Source organism: Oculina patagonica, chromosome 10, assembly GCF_052425735.1.
Source record: "Oculina patagonica isolate OP01 chromosome 10, crgOcupat, whole genome shotgun sequence".
Lineage (NCBI taxonomy): Eukaryota > Metazoa > Cnidaria > Anthozoa > Scleractinia > Oculinidae > Oculina > Oculina patagonica.
The window spans coordinates 16100914-16118886 of record NC_135767.1 but is presented as its reverse complement, the minus strand read 5'-3'; the positions used below and the strand labels follow the sequence as shown (position 1 = coordinate 16118886).

The window sequence follows — 17973 nt, the reverse complement described above, 5'->3', positions numbered from 1 at the left end:
GAAATGGATATGAAATCATAGTATAAACGGAGGCTAATGTTTCTATATTTCAAAATACCTTAATGTTACTTATTTTCGAGGGAACGTAACTTCGCGAACATCAAAGAGACCAATTTCGTGAGACTTAAATCTCGCGGTTTGGTAGAAGAATAATTTAAAATCGTTAAAAAAGTCTCCCAACTTGGAATACCTTTGAAAATTGATTATCATCACTATCACAAGTTACACCGGTAGATGAAACACGCCATCGCTGTGTAGGGCAATTACCTATGACGAAGATCTTAAACTTGCATTCGGCAACGTTTCCCGTTTTATCAGAGGCCAAGTACCGGATGTTGTGTTCTCCTGCAGGGAAAATGTCCCCAGGTTGTTTGCCGGAGTGCGTTACGTTGGGGATCACGCCAGAGTTGTCTGTAACGGCCGGATGAGACCACGTGACTTGTGTTGAGGTTTTGCGTCTGTCAGCGTGGGCAACAATATTTGATGGACAGTTGGAGAAGAGTGGGGCTGAAACATCTGTAAATAACAAGGGAATTGTAAAAACCTTTAGCATCAAAGTAATATATATTATAAGTTATATCAGAAACCCATAAGGGTTGAAACGTGTAACTTTCCATGATTCGCATTGTACAAAGCGTTTGCACATTCGTTTACACTAAGTACCATATTTGGAAAATTACGAGAGCCATTTAACCAATCAAAATTACTATATTTGGATTAAATTTTCAGCGCGCGCTAGCTCGCGCTCGATGGCGTAATCTTGTTTTTGAACAAGCGTGGTTGAAAAAAGTTAAATTTGGTTAAATTCTCCTGTTTCATCTTCTTAAAAAATAAATAAATAAATATATGTTTATAGTGGTCATGCACTTAGCTTCATATCTCAACGAGATAGCTAGTCTGGAGAACTTCGCTTCTATACACTTAACGTATTTCTTTAGTTTCTGTAAGGAATGTACGGCGTTTAGGTCGAAATTCAAGCAACTTACCGTAAAACCAAAAGTTTTCCTGTGTGTGTCATTACGTGTATAAAGCATCCGCGTACAAATTCTTCGTGTTTCCAAATATGGTACTTAGCAAAATGAAAATTCAAACGCTGTGCGCGCGAGTTACACGTTTCAACCCTTATGGGTTTCTGGTTATATGTCTAGGAAGGACTAAGCCCCCTGAATGAAAACTCTGTCATAGACAACTCGACGCCCATGATAAGAGAAAATTATTCATGCTCTTTAACCTGTTCAATCAATCAATCAATCAATCAATCAAAACGTTTATTTAGACACGATGGGGTAAAAAAGCTACATAGCTTGTGGGGTCGTTGGTAAATAAAACATTAATACTGGTAAATAAAAAAAAATGAAACTATATTAAGGTAAAAACGCTAAAAATGTCGCTAAAAATAAATTAAATTGCTAAATTGTTACAACGATAAAAAGATAAAAAGCGCCAAGAACTCTTACAATAGAGCTTGTTAAAATTGGTATTAATATTTATGTTCAACGTGTATGTTTAAACGAAGACAAAAGCTGTACCTCAATGACAAATCATGACACAAAACAACTATTCATAAAAAAAGAAACATATTTTTCCTGCAACGCATTGCATTTATCACTTCCTTGCTCAGTTAATAAAGCATCGATGACGAGGACAAAGCTCTGCAACTGGTCAAAATAAAACGCAAGATTTCATTCGGGATATATTTATGGCCCTTAGATTGTAAAGTAGGCTTTCGCGGTGGAAAAATGTAAGTTACCCAACTCACCTTTACACCACGGATTTCCCAGTGGAGCCCAAGTCTTGAACTGATTACAGGTCTTCAGTCCAGACCCATGGTGTTGATATCCGCCCTTGCATGAGAACCGGCACTCCGATGCGTAATGAATGACAGCGCTTGCATTGGTGCAGAATGGTGGGCTGATGTCCAGTCCTTCTGATTGAATTGTCAGAGGGGGACAGGTGATAGCTTTGAGTCAAAAGAACAAATTTCTTCAAATTAATGTATTTAACAGAGCAGCAGGTGACATATGTCCGTCTTTCGTAATATATCTGTCTCATGTTTCTTCTTAAATGATAAACTAGGGGTACCAAAGGGGTGGGGGGAGGGGGAGAGGAAAAAGATGGATTGTTGAAGCCCGGGAGCACTCAAAGTTTCGCTCTTAAGGCTGGAGCCCTCTTTTTTGTTTATTGGAGCCCTGCAAATATTTTCTATAAACACCGGGGTACCGTGTCTTGGGCGACCCGAGTAACGACCTGAGTAGCCCTAGGAAACTTGAAAAGAGCTGCAGACGGAAATTTTGTTATTGACACTTTGCCTTAAAAACATGCCTGGATCCCTGATAACGTTTCCAAAGAAGTTTTTTATTTTTTATTTTTTTTATTGGCAGATAATTTAAGGACGTTCGCCTGAAAATCTTCCAACATTGATTTTTTTCCTTAAACTATAACCACTGTGAGATTATGGGTTACTCGTATCAGAAATTAAAAATAAGGGAGAAAGGGAGACAAAGAAATTATTGCAAAGATATGTTGCCCACAAGAACCATAAAAAAAATCTGAAAATTTCGACCTTATCACTGAATATAGCAGCAGTGTCTGTTTGTCTAGATGTATTACAAATTAATCCCCGAAACACATTTTTTTCTTTGCGAAATGTTGCTTACCTGTATTTAGTATATGCTAAAACAGCGGATAGCGTTGTTGGCGCGCTTTGATTGGCAACTCAAAATCCGGATATCCTTTGCTATTCACCTCCGAGAAACTCTCGCGCGAAAATTGTAATAGTTAACAGGAATTAATGAGTTTAAAATCATCCTTTTTTGGGTCATTTTATCTCACTGTTTAAGTATACACTAAAACAGCTATTAATCAAATTGCTTTGACTGGCCACGTTTGTTGCCATTATTTTTAGCGATCACATTTGCCCTCGGGGCAAGATGGTAGGATTGGATATAACGTGAACATAAATATTAAGTTTTTTCTATATCTCCGACATGAATTTCTGTTTATTTTTGCAGACTGTAGAGAATTGAAAGAGAAAGCTCTCTGTCGAAAAAAGGGGGTCACTGACCATTTAAGAGAGTAAACTGCAAGCGAAGATACCACAGGTACCAGCCCTATAATAAATAGTTATGTGTTAGACGCACTAACAAAAAGTGCAAACTGTTCTTTATAAAATTATTGCAGCAATAACAAAATATCTTTGTTCTCTATTGTTGTAGTGAGAACTACAGATCCTTTTCCTGTGAAACGTATAAAAACACGATAATATTATTCTTTTGATAAAATATATTATTTAAAGCGTTTGTAACACTAGTCGATTTCCTCAGAAATATCAACCACTCTCAGTTACCTTGGCACTGAAGCTCGGTCCCACTCCACTGTCTAGTCTCCAGACAGGTCCTTTTTTGTGATCCTCCCACAGTCTCGTATCCCAACATGCAACTGAAGAAGCAGGAGGTGCTGTAGCTAGCGTTCAAGCCATCGCAGCCATACCCTGACTTGATCGCGTAATCAGGGGTATGCAGGGAAGGACACCGGATAGCTGGAACGAATACATTATAACTCAATTAACTAGAAACTGTCAAATATTCGTAGGGATCGGGAAATGCTTTCACAGGCGAAAATACATGGACGAATGGGCCCGATATTATTCTCGTAATGATTTAAAATGAAAATCCATATATACAGTTTCTATTCTGATTAAGGCTGCATTAAAAGGGGGAATAATTCTCAAATTGTTGGACCTAAATTCGAAACAGAACACAAACAGCAGTCATAAAAGGGAGGAAACAACTAAACATTATGTTGCCTGATTGGTATACATTTTTGTTTATTTGTTTACATTTTCAGAAATAAAAACTGTATTATTCAACCTTGCCAGTAGGGGGAGTAGCGGCCTGTGTAATTTTTGAACGCAAACGGATTTCTACGAGGGTTATCCGAATTACTTACTCAGAAAATATAGGAGCGCTTGGAAGTTAATCTGCGGTAGAACATATTGACTATATTGATTTAGTAGAAACTCAGCTGTGTTCTATTGGAAATCCGCGAATCTGATTGGTTCTCCCACTGTTTTCTATTCGCCGATAGAAAACAGTCGCGCGCGCGCGTAGCTCTTTAAGCGGTAAATTTTCTTGATTTTTTCCTTTAAAGTGCACAAAATTGTAGCTTTTGGACTGCAATCCTTTACAGTTTCTACTAAAACAATTAGACTACTCGCCCTCGTTTTCTATGAGCGATAGTCAACTCGGCTGCGCCTCGTTGACTATTTGCTCAAAGAAAACTCGGGCTCGTAGTCTAATTGTTAAATAGTTACTAACCCTCGCAAGAAGTTCCGTTTCCCGTCCAGTACACTATATCTGTTCCTTCTCTTCTTTCGCATTTTCTTTCAACAGATCCCTTTAGTTCATACCCCTTAAAACACGTAAAGCGGCAGACGATTCCAAACACATTTCCACAGCCATTATTCTCAAGCCTCCCGTTTGCAGGTGCGAATACCACGGAGCATCGAAGAACTGAAAGATGAGTGACCCAATGTGAAAATATCACAATAATAATAGTACTTGTAATAATAAGCTGTCGAGGTAAATTATTAGAAAAGCGGACGCGTCATAAAACGGGGTATGTCGTCATTGTTGATGCTCTATCGTAAAAAAGCTACCTCCAGTATATTTTTTTTTCCGGAATACGAAAACGTGTAGGAGCTTTATATTTATTTTTGGGAAACACGATGATTCTACAAGTGTTTGTAAACGGCATCTAAGGTTTTCATGGTAACAATAATTGGTCATGCAGGACTCTAAGGCTTCGTTTACACGGGACCGGTCCGGAACCGTTCCGAACCGAACCGGACCTGTTTACATGGAACCGTTTGGAACCGATCCAGGTGTTTACACGGGACCGTTCTGTAACCGGTCCGGAACGGATCCATAACTGGACCTGCAAATTAGCAGGTCCAGTTTTGGATCCGTTCCGGACCGGTTCCAGAACGGTTCCGTGTAAACAGAAGTCCTATCCGGTCCGAAAATCGGACCGGATCCGTTCCGGACCGGTCCCGTGTAAACATAGCCTAAAGTGGCGGGTATATCTGGTTCTTTTTATCGCAGTCATAATTGTCGTTTCACAACATTTAGTCACATCACCGTATTATCTTCCATAGGGAGCTTCAGGCTATTTACTAAAGAAATAATGCGAATAGTAAAGTCTGTGTCCGAGCCATAAGGCTCATACAGCCGGAGCTTATCCCGGTTTCCGTAGCATTAAGCGACTAGGAGTATTGCTACTCCCCCCTGGATGGGATGCTAGTCCATCGCAGGGTTACCCCAGCAGTAAATTCGCCGATACCCATTTATACACCTGGGTGGAGAGAGGCGCTGTGAGAGTAAAGTGTCTTGCCCAAGAACACAACGCAGCGCCCCGGCCAGGCCTCGAACCCGGGCCGTTCGACTCGGAGTCGAGCGCACTAACCATTAGGCCACCACGCCTCCCGAAGAAATAATAAAATAAAAATTCCGAGTTCTCCAACTGGAGTAGAATTTGTGACCTTTTCTACTCCGGTCGGATGCTCAACCACTGGGCTACAGGAAACTCATGTGAGCTAGCCAATATAAATAGGTTCAAATGTCACATAAACTTCCCCAACACTTCAGGATTATTTTTTGATGATGATTAGGAACAAGGCATAGTGGTTGAGCGGGGGTGGCGCAGTCTGACGTGTGAGAGCTCGCCTTTTTCCAATGCGACACAGATTAGATTGCGGTCCGGTGTCAAATCTGGGTTAAGATTGTAAATGGCTTTCGTCCTTGCTCCAAGGGATTTTTTCCGGGTTATTCTTCTTTCTCCCCTCTGAAACTGAATTTGTTCATTTAATTTTAGGAATGTATGGAAAGGGATAGGAATGTTTAATTTGTTAAGCTTGGCTGCAAAATGAGAAAGAACTTATCAGTTAGTGACACAATGCTAGTAAAGTGGCACAATAACAGTGTCTAGTGCCCATTCCAAAGCCAAGCTTAACATATACTATCATTTTTTTTTTCAATAAATAAACAAATAGTACTCCAAAGTATCGTTAAACACATCAATATATGGCTAGGGCCTATATGTGCGCACCAGAGTGTAACCTTTTTTAATGCATAATATACATTACTTCAAAAGATCAGTTGTCGATAAAAGATAAAGTTTCAAGAAATGATAGACGTATGACTGACGTCATTTTACCTCGAACAGTTACTAGGAAGTGGCACAATTTCGTGTTTCTTGATGGATCTGTAGCAGTGTAGGTCACGTTGTGGCTTCCCTCAGAAAAAACGTGTGGTGATGTCACGTCGGGGAACACAGTAATAATAGCTCGATCATTGTCCGTAGCTTTAACTGGTCCCCAGCTTACTGTGGCTGATGTTTTCCCTTCCTCCGCGAGAAGACTTTGTGAAATTGGACAGGTTTCACCAAATGAGGGTGCTTCCACGTCTTTTAAGATAAAACAAAATGATACGTAGGTAAGCCGGTAAGTTAGCAAAGTAGTGCGTTAGTGAGTTGTGAAAAAGTACGTTAGTGAGGAAGTATGCCATTCAGCCACACAGTTACATGTTTAATCAGTTATCTCCTTTACTCAGTTACGATCAATCTGTTCTTGATAAATCAGTCAGTCAGTCAGTCAGTCAGTCAGTCAGTCAGTCAGTCAGTCTTTCTGTCTGTCTGTGTCTGTCTGTCTGTCTGTCTGTCTGTCTGTCTGTCTGTCTGTCTGTCTGTCTGTCTGTCTGTCTGTCTGTCTGTCTGTCTGTCTGTAAGTTTAATGTATTCTTTAAGTCTATCTGATTGTTAGAACAGAGGATATGACTCTCGTAAATGATCATTATGAAAATTTTGTGACGGTGAATCCCGCCCACCTTAGTTCGAGCGAACGAAGGAACTAGTGAAAACAAATGAAAATGTAGAGACAAACATATGAAAAGGAACACAATTAAAACATGGATATCGTTCTATTCAATATTTACTCGGTAACGTAATTTGAAAGGAATAAAACTGCATCAAATTGATCGCAATGAAAGCTTACTTTAATAATTTTGATGGCAAAAACTTACGCCCAGTTCTTGTACGCGCTTGAAGTAAACTTTTATTGCTTTCTGTCAAGTCTGTTATTTGGCGTAAACGACGAAAGACGGAATGAGTAAATTCAAAACAAATTTATAAAGCAGAGTTTCTGGAACTAACCTTTATTCTGTGAAATTTGTAAACTTGCAAAGTTTTCGTGGTCTTTTACTTTCGTGATGAATAACTCCGTCACAATTTGCTAGATTTCCACGTTAAAGAACTTTAAAATCGTTGAATCAATTTTGTACCTTGACAGTTTACTTTCTTCCTTTCCTTTCTTATGACTTTCATAGCTTTAAGAAAACTTGTAAGCGTTTTTGTCGCGTCGATCCGTAGATTTTGTGTGTGGAGTTGAACCTGTTTTTTATTCTTTCAGCCGCTCTGATTGGTTTACCGCGTCATCCGATGAGCATGATGAGAATAAGACATTTGATCACGGAATATAAAATAAATTCTCATTTCTTTGACGCACGTTTTCCATAGTTATTTCATTAAAGCAATAAACCGCACTTTCTTGGGCTTTACTGGCGTGATAAAACCACTTGGGATGTTGGCAGAACACTCGAAAAGTTTGTAAATCACTCGCCTGACGGCTTGTAATTTATAAGCTTTTCTCGTGTTCTCCCAACATCCCGCGTGGTTTTATTACGCCAGTAAAGCCCTAGAAAGTGCGGTCTGTTGCTTAAATAGTAGTCAACGAGCTGTTAAGCAAGTCTACTGAGATGGCTTTTATGATCATATCATAGGTTTCGAGTTAGCTTACCTTGGCAGTGAAAGCCTCCCTCTCTCCAATGCCCATTATCACACGTGTTTGAGTTGGGCCCAAAGCGTGCGTAGCCTGGACTACATTCAAAGGAACAATTTTGACCATGTAATGGTTTCGTTTGACAAATCGCAGGAGTGATTTGTCCATTGTCCGGTACGTTTAAGGGAGGACATGCACGAACTGAAATTAAAAAAACATGGTGAGCTGAACCAAAGTTTAATACACAGTAAAAAGTTTAACATTTTTTTTTTTGTTCGCTTCTTGAGCTTGACCGTGAAAAAGCTACAACAGGCTCTGTATGGGACCGAGCAACTAACAAACAGAAAATGTTTGAATCATTACAAGAAAGGTGTTCCAGTGCCTAACAAACGTTTGCCCAGGATCGTAGACCTTCCAGCTGTAGGTTTAGAGCCTTTTTCCCCCTTTGAAGTTTGCTAGGTTGCCAGTTGTAGATGTAGATAAATGTAGATACTTTATTTAACGTGGAACTCCACTTAGCCAAAAACTACTCTACTGGTAGCCCGCAACTAAGTTCCTCTATTAGCCGTAAAGACAGAGGATGGAGAAAAAATTAATTACGTTATTTCATCTTATAAACCTCAAACAAGCTTTTCTTCAAGGGAGTACAAGTATGAGTTTGCATTAAAAAAAATATATTTCAAAAGCGGCACGGTTGAAGATCTTGTAGGATAGGCAGCTATAGTCAAAACGGCAGAAGCGTTCCGCTTACAAAATGGTTATTTGATTCAAATTGGAAGTGAATGTTTAACTAAATATTTGATAATTAATCCACCATAACTTTCACTAAATAATGCGTTTAATTTCAGCCAAATTGTGCAAAGTTGTTATCTCATGACGAGATGGTCTAATGAGGAAATCGCATCGTGTAGAAGGCCCTTATTTTGCCTATTGAGAAAACATTTCTTATGACACAAAAACAGATCATCTGACCTCGACAATTTGCAGTTGCGTTAGGGTTCCAGTGGCCATCATTTTCACAAAGAGAGCTTGCATTTCCAACTATTTCAAAGCCATGATTGCACGTGACCACGCAGTAAGTCCCAGCAACCACTTGGGGTTTACCACGACAAGGTGAAGACATCCTCCCGTTGCTTGGGGATTGCCAGTCATTTGTGTTACAGGTGATTCCTAAAATTGATAGGTACATATATAGATGAGGGATTAATTGTGTTACCTACCCTTACATCACTGACGAATAAATCGACTATACACTCGTTGGTACTGGGGAGACCAAACCTATATACCTGATCAAATTGACAGCAGCTCTATAAAAAATCATTTATAATTATGGTACAATGCCGGCAGCGGAAGTTATAGGCAAGACAAACGAGGGCTCTTAAAAGACCCCTTCAATGAACACCGATAACCAGGTGAAAGGGCGACCCCCATCGACAAGACCTAATACAGTTTCAGACCATTTTCTTTCTGACGATCATTTATCTTCATAGAAGTTTTTACAACAGACTGACCTTATACATTATGCCTGCTCGTGACACTATAGTCAAAACTAGGAAGGCGAACCTTATCGACAAGCAGTCAGTGGTCAAACAATTGAACTAAGGCTATCAACAAGCGTGAGAAGTCCTAAGTTATCATACTGTTGAACCTCTCTAATACGGTCACCGAAGGGAGAGCGTTAAGTGTCCGTAATAAAGAGGTATCGTTATTAACCCTTTCATTCATAAACACGCATTTTAGGCGCTAGTTGAAGGCGCGGTCATTGAACCACTTGTGACGTCATCAATAAGCACGTCAGTGGAATTTGGGATAAGGAGCTGATAGAGCTAGGATTGACCTTTCTACAGGACTGTTTATTTTGAGTATCGGTTGCATTCTAACAGAGCAAATCAAAGAAAAACACAATGCGTTTTGGAAGCATAATCTGTACTCAAAAACTCAAGGCTTGTAATTGTCCAAAGTTTGGCTTATGCGCATGCACCAAAGTGAAATATTGTACATTTTTTAATGGAATCGTTATGAAAATGTTGCTACAGTGTGAAGATTGCTTTTCTAGCACAGTTTATGGAAATTCAAGGTCATAGCACCAAAAATGCAGTTTAACGGTTAAAAAACGCGTTTTGGGGGGAAATTCGGGGGGGAAAGGGTTAAAGAGGTCACCACTATGACGTCACTGTTGACTTTATAAACAGCTTAAGGTATTTAGTTGTTTGAAATGCTCTGCAAAGCAATGCTTCTGGTAAAAAAATTACACTTAGCACAAATCCGAAAACGTCTAAGAGGAATAAAGCATTACGTTGTTGTTTTTGTAACCACAAACAGGAAATTGCGCTACGAACGCAAAATATCACCGCCTAATCACCGGAGTGTCCGTAATAAAGAGGTTAAATTTATATGAATTTGTTCCCTGGAGCCAGGATTAAGTGTCCGCTGTCCGTATTATTGAGGGTTTTTTTTTTTAAGAAAATATATATGAGAATTTTGTCGGGACATCGGAGATTGTCTGTAATAGAGAGGTGTCCGTATTAGAGAGGTGTCCGTACGGAGAGGTTCGACTATATTTATAACTCATAATTGTATATTATTTTATAAATTGTTTTGTTAATTTGTAAACTTATATGTCTTTGATCATCTGTTGTTTGAATTCTAAGGTCGTTTCATTAAACAGTAAGCAGCGTTTTCGTTTTAGTACAGAAATGTACTTACTTTCACATCTTTTCCAGTTTTGCGTTGATGTTTTATAACCTGAATAACAACTGCATTTGTAAGAACCGTAACTGTTACTGCATAGATGCTCGCATTGTGCCAAACCAAGAGAACATTCATCACAATCTCTTCTTCCAGATCGACTTATTCCTCTGCAGTAAGATCCACCGTATGCTGGGGGAGGATTGTTACAGTAGCGGTATCTGGTCTTATAACCACTTTGGCAAGCTACACTGCCCCAGTTCTGCCACGAGCCCCAATAGCCATGCCTTGGCGCTAAAATGGCAAGGGGAAAGAAAACAGCATTCTCTCGCTTTTCTTTCCACTGGCACACTTCCTTTACTGGACGTTACTTAAACTGAATAGCAAAACAAGATGATTCCCTTCATAGCAGAGTGGTTTCTTTTCTTTCGATATGCAGAGCTTGAACTGATGCCTACACTAACATTCGTTCTTATCACCCAGGCTTAACTGAAAAAATTCTTTCCGCCAATGTTTCCTGTAATATCTCTATTCATGGTTTCTCTAGCCATTTTGCTAAAGCACAGTCGGTGAACTTACTTCGCTCATGCGCGCCCGGCTTCTAAAAAGCAATTCTGAACAACTACCCATAATACCTTTTGGTTTGTCGCGTGCGCTCTTGTGCTTCTGTTGGATAACCTTTTTCTAAACAGCTGTATATAAGCACATGAACGTATTGCAACGTCGTGCTGGTTTTTAATTACACAAGTTTGATCAAGGTAAGATGTTTTGCTTTGTAGCATATATAGGATATTAACAACGTTCGCCAATTTAAAAGTTACAGTCCAACAGTAGTCTTTTGATTTACAAGAAGTTTAAAATCAGGGTCAACCTAAGAGTGGCTTATTTCATCTGAAAGATCTAGCCACTCCTTTCGGGATTTGCTTTTTGACCGTTCTTAATATATTTGCAGACCAAGGATTCTTGCTAGGCAGGTGAGATAGTAATTTCTTTTCAAGTAGGATCCTAGTAGAAAATGCGACTCCCTTCGGGATGCATAACGGGATTTAGGGCCTGTTTGTATGAAGAACAATTGCCCTGGAAGGAGAGTTGCCCTCTCCTCTGAGCAATTTTTTTACCGGGCGTTAAAATGAGAAATATTGTCCTTGCCAACCGAGTATAAAATTTGCCATTTCACGCGCAATCAATATCTCTAGACTTGTCCCAGGTAAGCTAGTCAAAAACAGCCCAAGTGTTCACCTGGAAAAAAAAAAGTTGACTCGGGCCCCAGGCTCACCCTACCTTCAATGCTAATGCTGCTCCACCCGGGATCACCCTGCCTACTGAAGCCACTGTTTTGAATTTCTCATAAAGACGTTTCGCGGCCACTTACAAAGAGATTTATGAAATGTTCTCTCGCCTGGCATGAGGTGGCTCGTCATGAAGGGCCACCCGCCTACCAGGGACAACGTTTTTTCCATTTAAACAGGCCCATACAGTTGTTTTATGCTCAGCGGGCGTCTATCGAGTTTTATAAAATAACTGAGCTACTGCGTGCGTTGTTATTGGTTGATGTCCTGTTTTCTATTTGAGTACAGACGCACAGATGACGTCAATGCGCGGTGTGACTCACGCGCATGATCAGAGTTCATAGTTCAAATCAGTGTTGTCATTGTTAGTATGGTGTTGTCGGCAAAGTTTTTCAAACTCACTAGGCCACGGCAAAACAAAAATGTTCAGCTAAATTATAAATATACAGCGAGAAACGATCCGCCAGGTATCGTTCACCTTTCGAAACATTTAACTGGGCTAAACAAGCTTGAAGTAGACAGCGAATGATTCGAAAAAATTGTCGAAATCTGTAAGATTTTTGTCCAATGTTGAAGAGTTGGACGACTCCACGAGAAATCTATGAATGACAGTTGAACGCTGAGGTTAAAGTTCACAGATTTTAACAACTTTCCAAATGGAATAAAGGTTAGTTTTTTCGTTGATGTTTTGATTTTCCATTTTATTAAATCGGCTTAACAGTGCTTCGTGGTTACGGAAAACTTTATCGTGAAATGAAAACAAATTTAGCTCACCGGTAGCGCGATTGCTTACACTGAAGTGTACTGAAGACTTCTGTTATTGTATAAAAGAAAATATTTTTCCGTGGGTCTGTTCAGTTATTTATAGATCACCGAAGACGTCAAAATGTGGTAAGAACATCAGAGACCCACTTGCCTAGCAGCTCGTGGGCTACGCTTTTGTTCTTACCACATTGTGACGCCATCAGTGATCTAGAACTAACAGACGCACGGCAAAATGGAATCTATTTGTTAAATAGATGCAGGTGAGAGCCTACACTTTCGTTTTTCTTTGTCGAAACAAAGTGAGAAGTTTATTTGCTACAACCGAGTGATACTCCAACAACAGCAAAAACAAAAACAACACATTTATTTACTTTGGTTAACAGACTTCAATTCAAAATGAAAGAAACACAAATGTAGTAAAATTCCACCGGAATAATTTTAATGACCTGGTAGCTGATCTAGCACAATAAAATAGAAAAAGGTCCCCTCGATGTATTATTTAGAATTATAATGTTAATGCAAACAAACAAACATGAATTCAAAAAAAAAAACATATGCACAAATATTGTTGGGATGTATCGGCGTACGGACTATTAAAATACGGGCGCAAGATTGTCCGCACGATCTGTAGAAGTTAGATAACGCCGCCCGACTGCTATGTTCATCATATCGTTTTTCATCCAGTGCATATAACTTAATATTTTCTCTGTCAAAAACTTGACTCATACATTTTATTGGCACATTAATTATATTTTAATATATTGGCTAGTATATGAAACCTTCGACCTCAGTTGCTTGTAACATTTTGAATTTCAGTCCAGAAGATAAGATTCATATGTCATTTGGAACTGAGCAATTTTCGAAGCAATAATGGCCATTAAAATATCGCGTCTTTGTAAGTTTTGTTAATAACGAACCGTCCTTGAAAAAAAAAGGTAATGTAAGGTAATGCATGCAGCATTTAAAATTTGAACAAAATTGACCGAAATGAAAAGGAGTCAAAAATATATGTTTATGTATCAGGCATACTTACAAGGTCCACAGTGTCTATAAGAATACGACGAGCTTCTTCTACGGCTGGATGAACTTGGAGGTGGATTTGCTCTTGCTCTTGGTCTTGATGGCGTTCTTCGACCTGATCTTGATCCACATGCATCTACACAATTTGGGATGACTACAAATGCTAGCACCAAAACAACGACAACTAACTTGGCGAAGGAGGTCATGTTGCAGGAGAAGCGTAGGCTAGTGGATGGACATACCAAAATTACTCTTGACGCAAAATGTAGGGCTAATGCATTTTTCACATGAAATATCCCCCTTTCCCAACGACGACGGAATCCAGAAATAACTTCCTTTCCACGTAATTAGTAATGTTATAAGTCTATGGAAAGAAAGAAAAGTCAGCTACCTCCTTTCGGTCGTGTAGCTACCTTTCTTAATATTCATGTAACTCCTGAAGATCCAAACCTTTAATTGATTTCTGTCGGTATTATTTTGCTTATGCCGTCTCGCTTTAGTCAATATTCTTATGAAAAGAGTGTAACGAAGTTCATTACTGCGTGCGTGTTTACCTCAAACGATAGCAAGTCCAGACCACTTTAGACTGAAACCCTTCTGTGTGGGCAGAAAAGCTTTTAAAATACAAAAATTTACTCTCGACTTTAAACTGAAAATAAGTTTTCAGTAAAAATAAAATCAATTTAACGTATTGCACCTTTTGTAAAGTGTTATTTTACTGATGCAAACTGCAGCTACCTTTTGTTGACATTCCGCGGTCTTAGATCAACACACTTAAGCTAAGTAATTTATTTTAAAGGTTTCGCTTTCTTTGTTAACTTCTTCTACTTCATATATAACCATGTAAACATGAATTGTTTACAATAGAATCAGCGTAGTGCTGAAACGGGGTCAGCTCTGCACAAAATCGGTCATTCTTTTGTTTACAATTTCTCTCCTAGGCAATAGGTTTTAAGGACTAGATCCTATATTATCCAAAATAGACTTTGTTTTGGCTTTTTACTCCAGTTTTGCGTGGCGGAAACTATATACATGGCCTGTATTGGAGATCGCAGACACATCTACTGCATTTTATTAGGAGTACTTCCCATTTCATTTAAGGAACCCCCCTGAAACTGAAAGTGATTGTTGTACTAAATTTGAAGCCGCAATTTCATATATTGCTTTCAACTGAAGCGCTTGTTATCAACATCCAAAACGTTTCCTTTGTACCCTTAACAAATTTGGTAGATGGTTTATACGAGCAGAACACCTTTTTAATAGTATTTGTTATTCGTACTCATCAGAGCGACATATTTTTTCCTTCAAGATTCACCCTCGTAGGGCGGGTAATGCGAAGTTTGTTTTAGTGAGATTTTACGAATTAACCATTTGTATTTTATGTGCGAACAGGCAGTCTCAAATTTTTTCCATCTCATTGTGCTTCTTAAGCATATCGATGTTGTTTATCACCGTACCTAGCAGAGACGTGACTGAGCTATTGAAGGGGTTATCCAAAGGTTATCCACGAAACGTCCGACTGTTTATATATTAATAGCGTTTTAACATTCCAGAGTTGTCTAACGCAAATGACAACAAAGCTAAAAAGAAAAAAACATTTCATCTAGTTTAGTTATCCAACTCCTTGCCGAGCAACTTTGCACTACCGCAGCGCAAAATTGGGATGCTAATTGCCAATTTGCTAGTAGCAAATGGCAAATTAAAATCCAAGAAACACAAGAAACTGCGTCTCAGTTGAAATGGGAAAGATCGGGAATGGGGGTGTTCGCTCTTTGGGGGTATAAAGGAGTTTCTTCGTCCAAGATTAAAGACTGCAGCCGAAAAAAAAAACCGGGGTTGTTGCAAGTTTCCGAGAAATTGATTTCAAACGTACATGTGACACCCATATTGCAATGATATCCAGTCGTCATCGTTGCGTTGCAAGTCGCAAAAAAGGAAAATTCGTGTAACATTGACTGTAGTTCAGCATGATTAAAACTAGTCTTTCATATAAAAATTAGACGTAGTTGACCTACTAAATACGTGTTATTGATCAATTTGCTATGAAAATTGAAATAGTAAATAATAAAGATGGCAACTTTTTTTTGAAATAGTCATCAAAATATCCGCATTCTCAGTTGAGCTAACAATTTGTTTTATTTTGCTCCGAAAGAATTTTAAAATGGTGTTCTTTTGTTTTGTTTTGTTTGGTTTGTTTGCGATTTTTTGGATTTTCAAGTCGAATCAGTTTCTTAGCAGCTTTAGTATAACCTACATATTATTTTCTATTCTCTAACTTGTTATCAGTTTCGTAATCTTTAGCTTATACACTGTAAGAAGCCCTAATGGAATTTTATTTACGTTCTTGATGGGCAAAACTGGTGCAATAGGTTCCAGTGAATTATTTTGAAAATCTTCTCAAAAAGGACCTTGAGTAAGAGGTGATCACTACGAGAATGTTTTCTCAGAAAAAAGCAATATATTTTAAGCACATTTAATATGACATCAGATGTTTATGCGCATCGAAAGACAAGTTGATAAGCATTTCACGTGTCCTGTGTTAAAAATGAAAAAAAAGTTGCATATTTGCAATGTTACCGTTGATATTGATTTTTGCTCGACTCTTCCAAATTTTGCAGCCTATAGTTTAGGCCCTGTAACGGAGGTTGCTTACAAGTAGAATGAAAATGTTGTGATTTAGTTCTTCGACCTTTATTAAAGCAAACAATATCCATTCTTGCTTTTATCAATCTTAACTCATCTTTTTTTTTCATCGCGATTGACTTGCTTTTGAATAGCTTCTTAGTTTTGTATTATATTCGGCAAACTAATGAGCGTGTTCTGAGAACAACTGTTGAGGCTGTTACATATCCTTATTGGGCCCATGAGGCCTCTTAAGCCTGTCGAGGCTGTAGTAAGGGATAAAAATGTTCGCAAAAAATTTAGATATATATTTCCCCCCCGAAACATTCCTCCTGAAGCAACTCGTTTAATTTCTTTATAGTATCTAATGTAGGTGGACAAATGAACCCTTATTCTGAGGATTTATAAATTTAAATAACATTTTATTTACACGAATTCGTTTGACTGCGTTTCGATATCTCTTAACTTCTGTTCAGATCAAAATCGGTTATTACTAACCCTCATGCCAGCTAAGAATAAGTGACTCCTATCATTTAACTGATTTTGCCTTCCATTTCTGCTTGATTTAACACAGCTAAGTGTCTTCAAAACAGAGCAAGTTAACATACGTCATGATCACACGACTGTGGATTTCTATTCTGCTCAAGGTATGCCTGGAATTCCATGGAATTTTATTCTCATTCAGTCTTTATAGATTTTATTGTATAACGGAGTTGATCATTACATTAATGAAGCGGATGTCTAAAACAGTATTAACCGAACACTTACCTTTAACGAGAGCAGGTCCAGACCACTTCAGACTGAAACCCTTCTGCGTGTGTAGAGCAACTTTCTCTTGACTATGAACTGAAAATTTGTCTTAAAAAAGTACGAGGCAAAATCAATTCGCCATAAAAAAAAAATTATAAATATATACTTTGTAAAGTGTTAATTCACTGATGCAAGCTGCATGCTAAGTGATATACTTTAAAGGCTTCGGTTTCTTTGTTAATTTTTTTTTCCTCACTGATAGCCATGGAAACATGACTGTTTACAAGAGAATCCGCGTAGTGCTGAAACGGGGTCAGCTCTGCACAAATTCGGTCAATCTTACTTCGAATACTGATTATGCTGATTATGCAAAGGAGGTTTTAAGGCCCAGATTCTATATTACTATAAGTTCTTTGCTACTTTACTACTTTGGCGGAAACAGTAGTAGGCCTCTTTAGGAGATCACAGACACATCTAATTCAATTTATTAGGGGTAAGTCCCTTTTCAATTTGTTAGAAACTGAAAGCGATAACTGCGCTAAATTTTAAAGCACAACGCTATTGGCATATCCTGCTTTGCATTAACAGCTTCATCGCCTTTCGGCCAGTTGTTTATAGTCCTACATGTAGAATATTTGGAATATCTATTATTTAGCAGTAGTTGTAGAAACTTTGGTATGAAAAAGAAACAAAAACCTTTCTCCGCCAGCATTGTTGAGTTATATAAGCACGCGAGAATTTTTAAGAACACTCGAGAACTACGAGAAGCACTCGGCTGCGCCCAGTGCTTCTCTATGCACTTCTCTCGCGTCATTAAATTCCCGCGTGCTTATTAACTCAACAATGCACTTGGGTGCGTTTTTTTTTTTATTTCTTTACGAATGATTAGTCCAGGGATCGAAAATCGTCAAACTTAAATACAAGTAAAACAACATTCAAATCTAAGTGACAAGAAAGGAACAAGGCAGAACTATAGTTGCATAACTTGATACATAACATAATACTCGA

The 17973-nt window shown here is 38.6% G+C and overlaps 2 protein-coding genes across 2 annotated transcripts in view; one reads left to right on the top strand and one right to left on the bottom strand.

Annotated features, from left to right (window-relative positions):
• Positions 1-13957, bottom strand: part of LOC144628959 (uncharacterized) — a 41924-nt gene extending 27967 nt beyond the window's left edge. The window contains exons 1-9 of the mRNA XM_078487084.1: positions 13607-13957; positions 10538-10813; positions 8804-9001; positions 7850-8032; positions 6214-6462; positions 4317-4511; positions 3347-3538; positions 1760-1960; positions 268-516 (exon numbers count right to left, since the gene is read on the bottom strand). Of these exons, the coding sequence (XP_078343210.1) occupies positions 268-516; positions 1760-1960; positions 3347-3538; positions 4317-4511; positions 6214-6462; positions 7850-8032; positions 8804-9001; positions 10538-10813; positions 13607-13799 (1936 nt within the window). The 5' untranslated portion in view covers positions 13800-13957. The remainder of the gene's footprint in view (positions 1-267; positions 517-1759; positions 1961-3346; positions 3539-4316; positions 4512-6213; positions 6463-7849; positions 8033-8803; positions 9002-10537; positions 10814-13606) is intronic.
• LOC144628955 (uncharacterized) overlaps positions 1-17973 on the top strand; it is a 272516-nt gene that overhangs the window by 74691 nt on the left and 179852 nt on the right. The gene's annotated exons all lie outside the window — the stretch shown is intronic.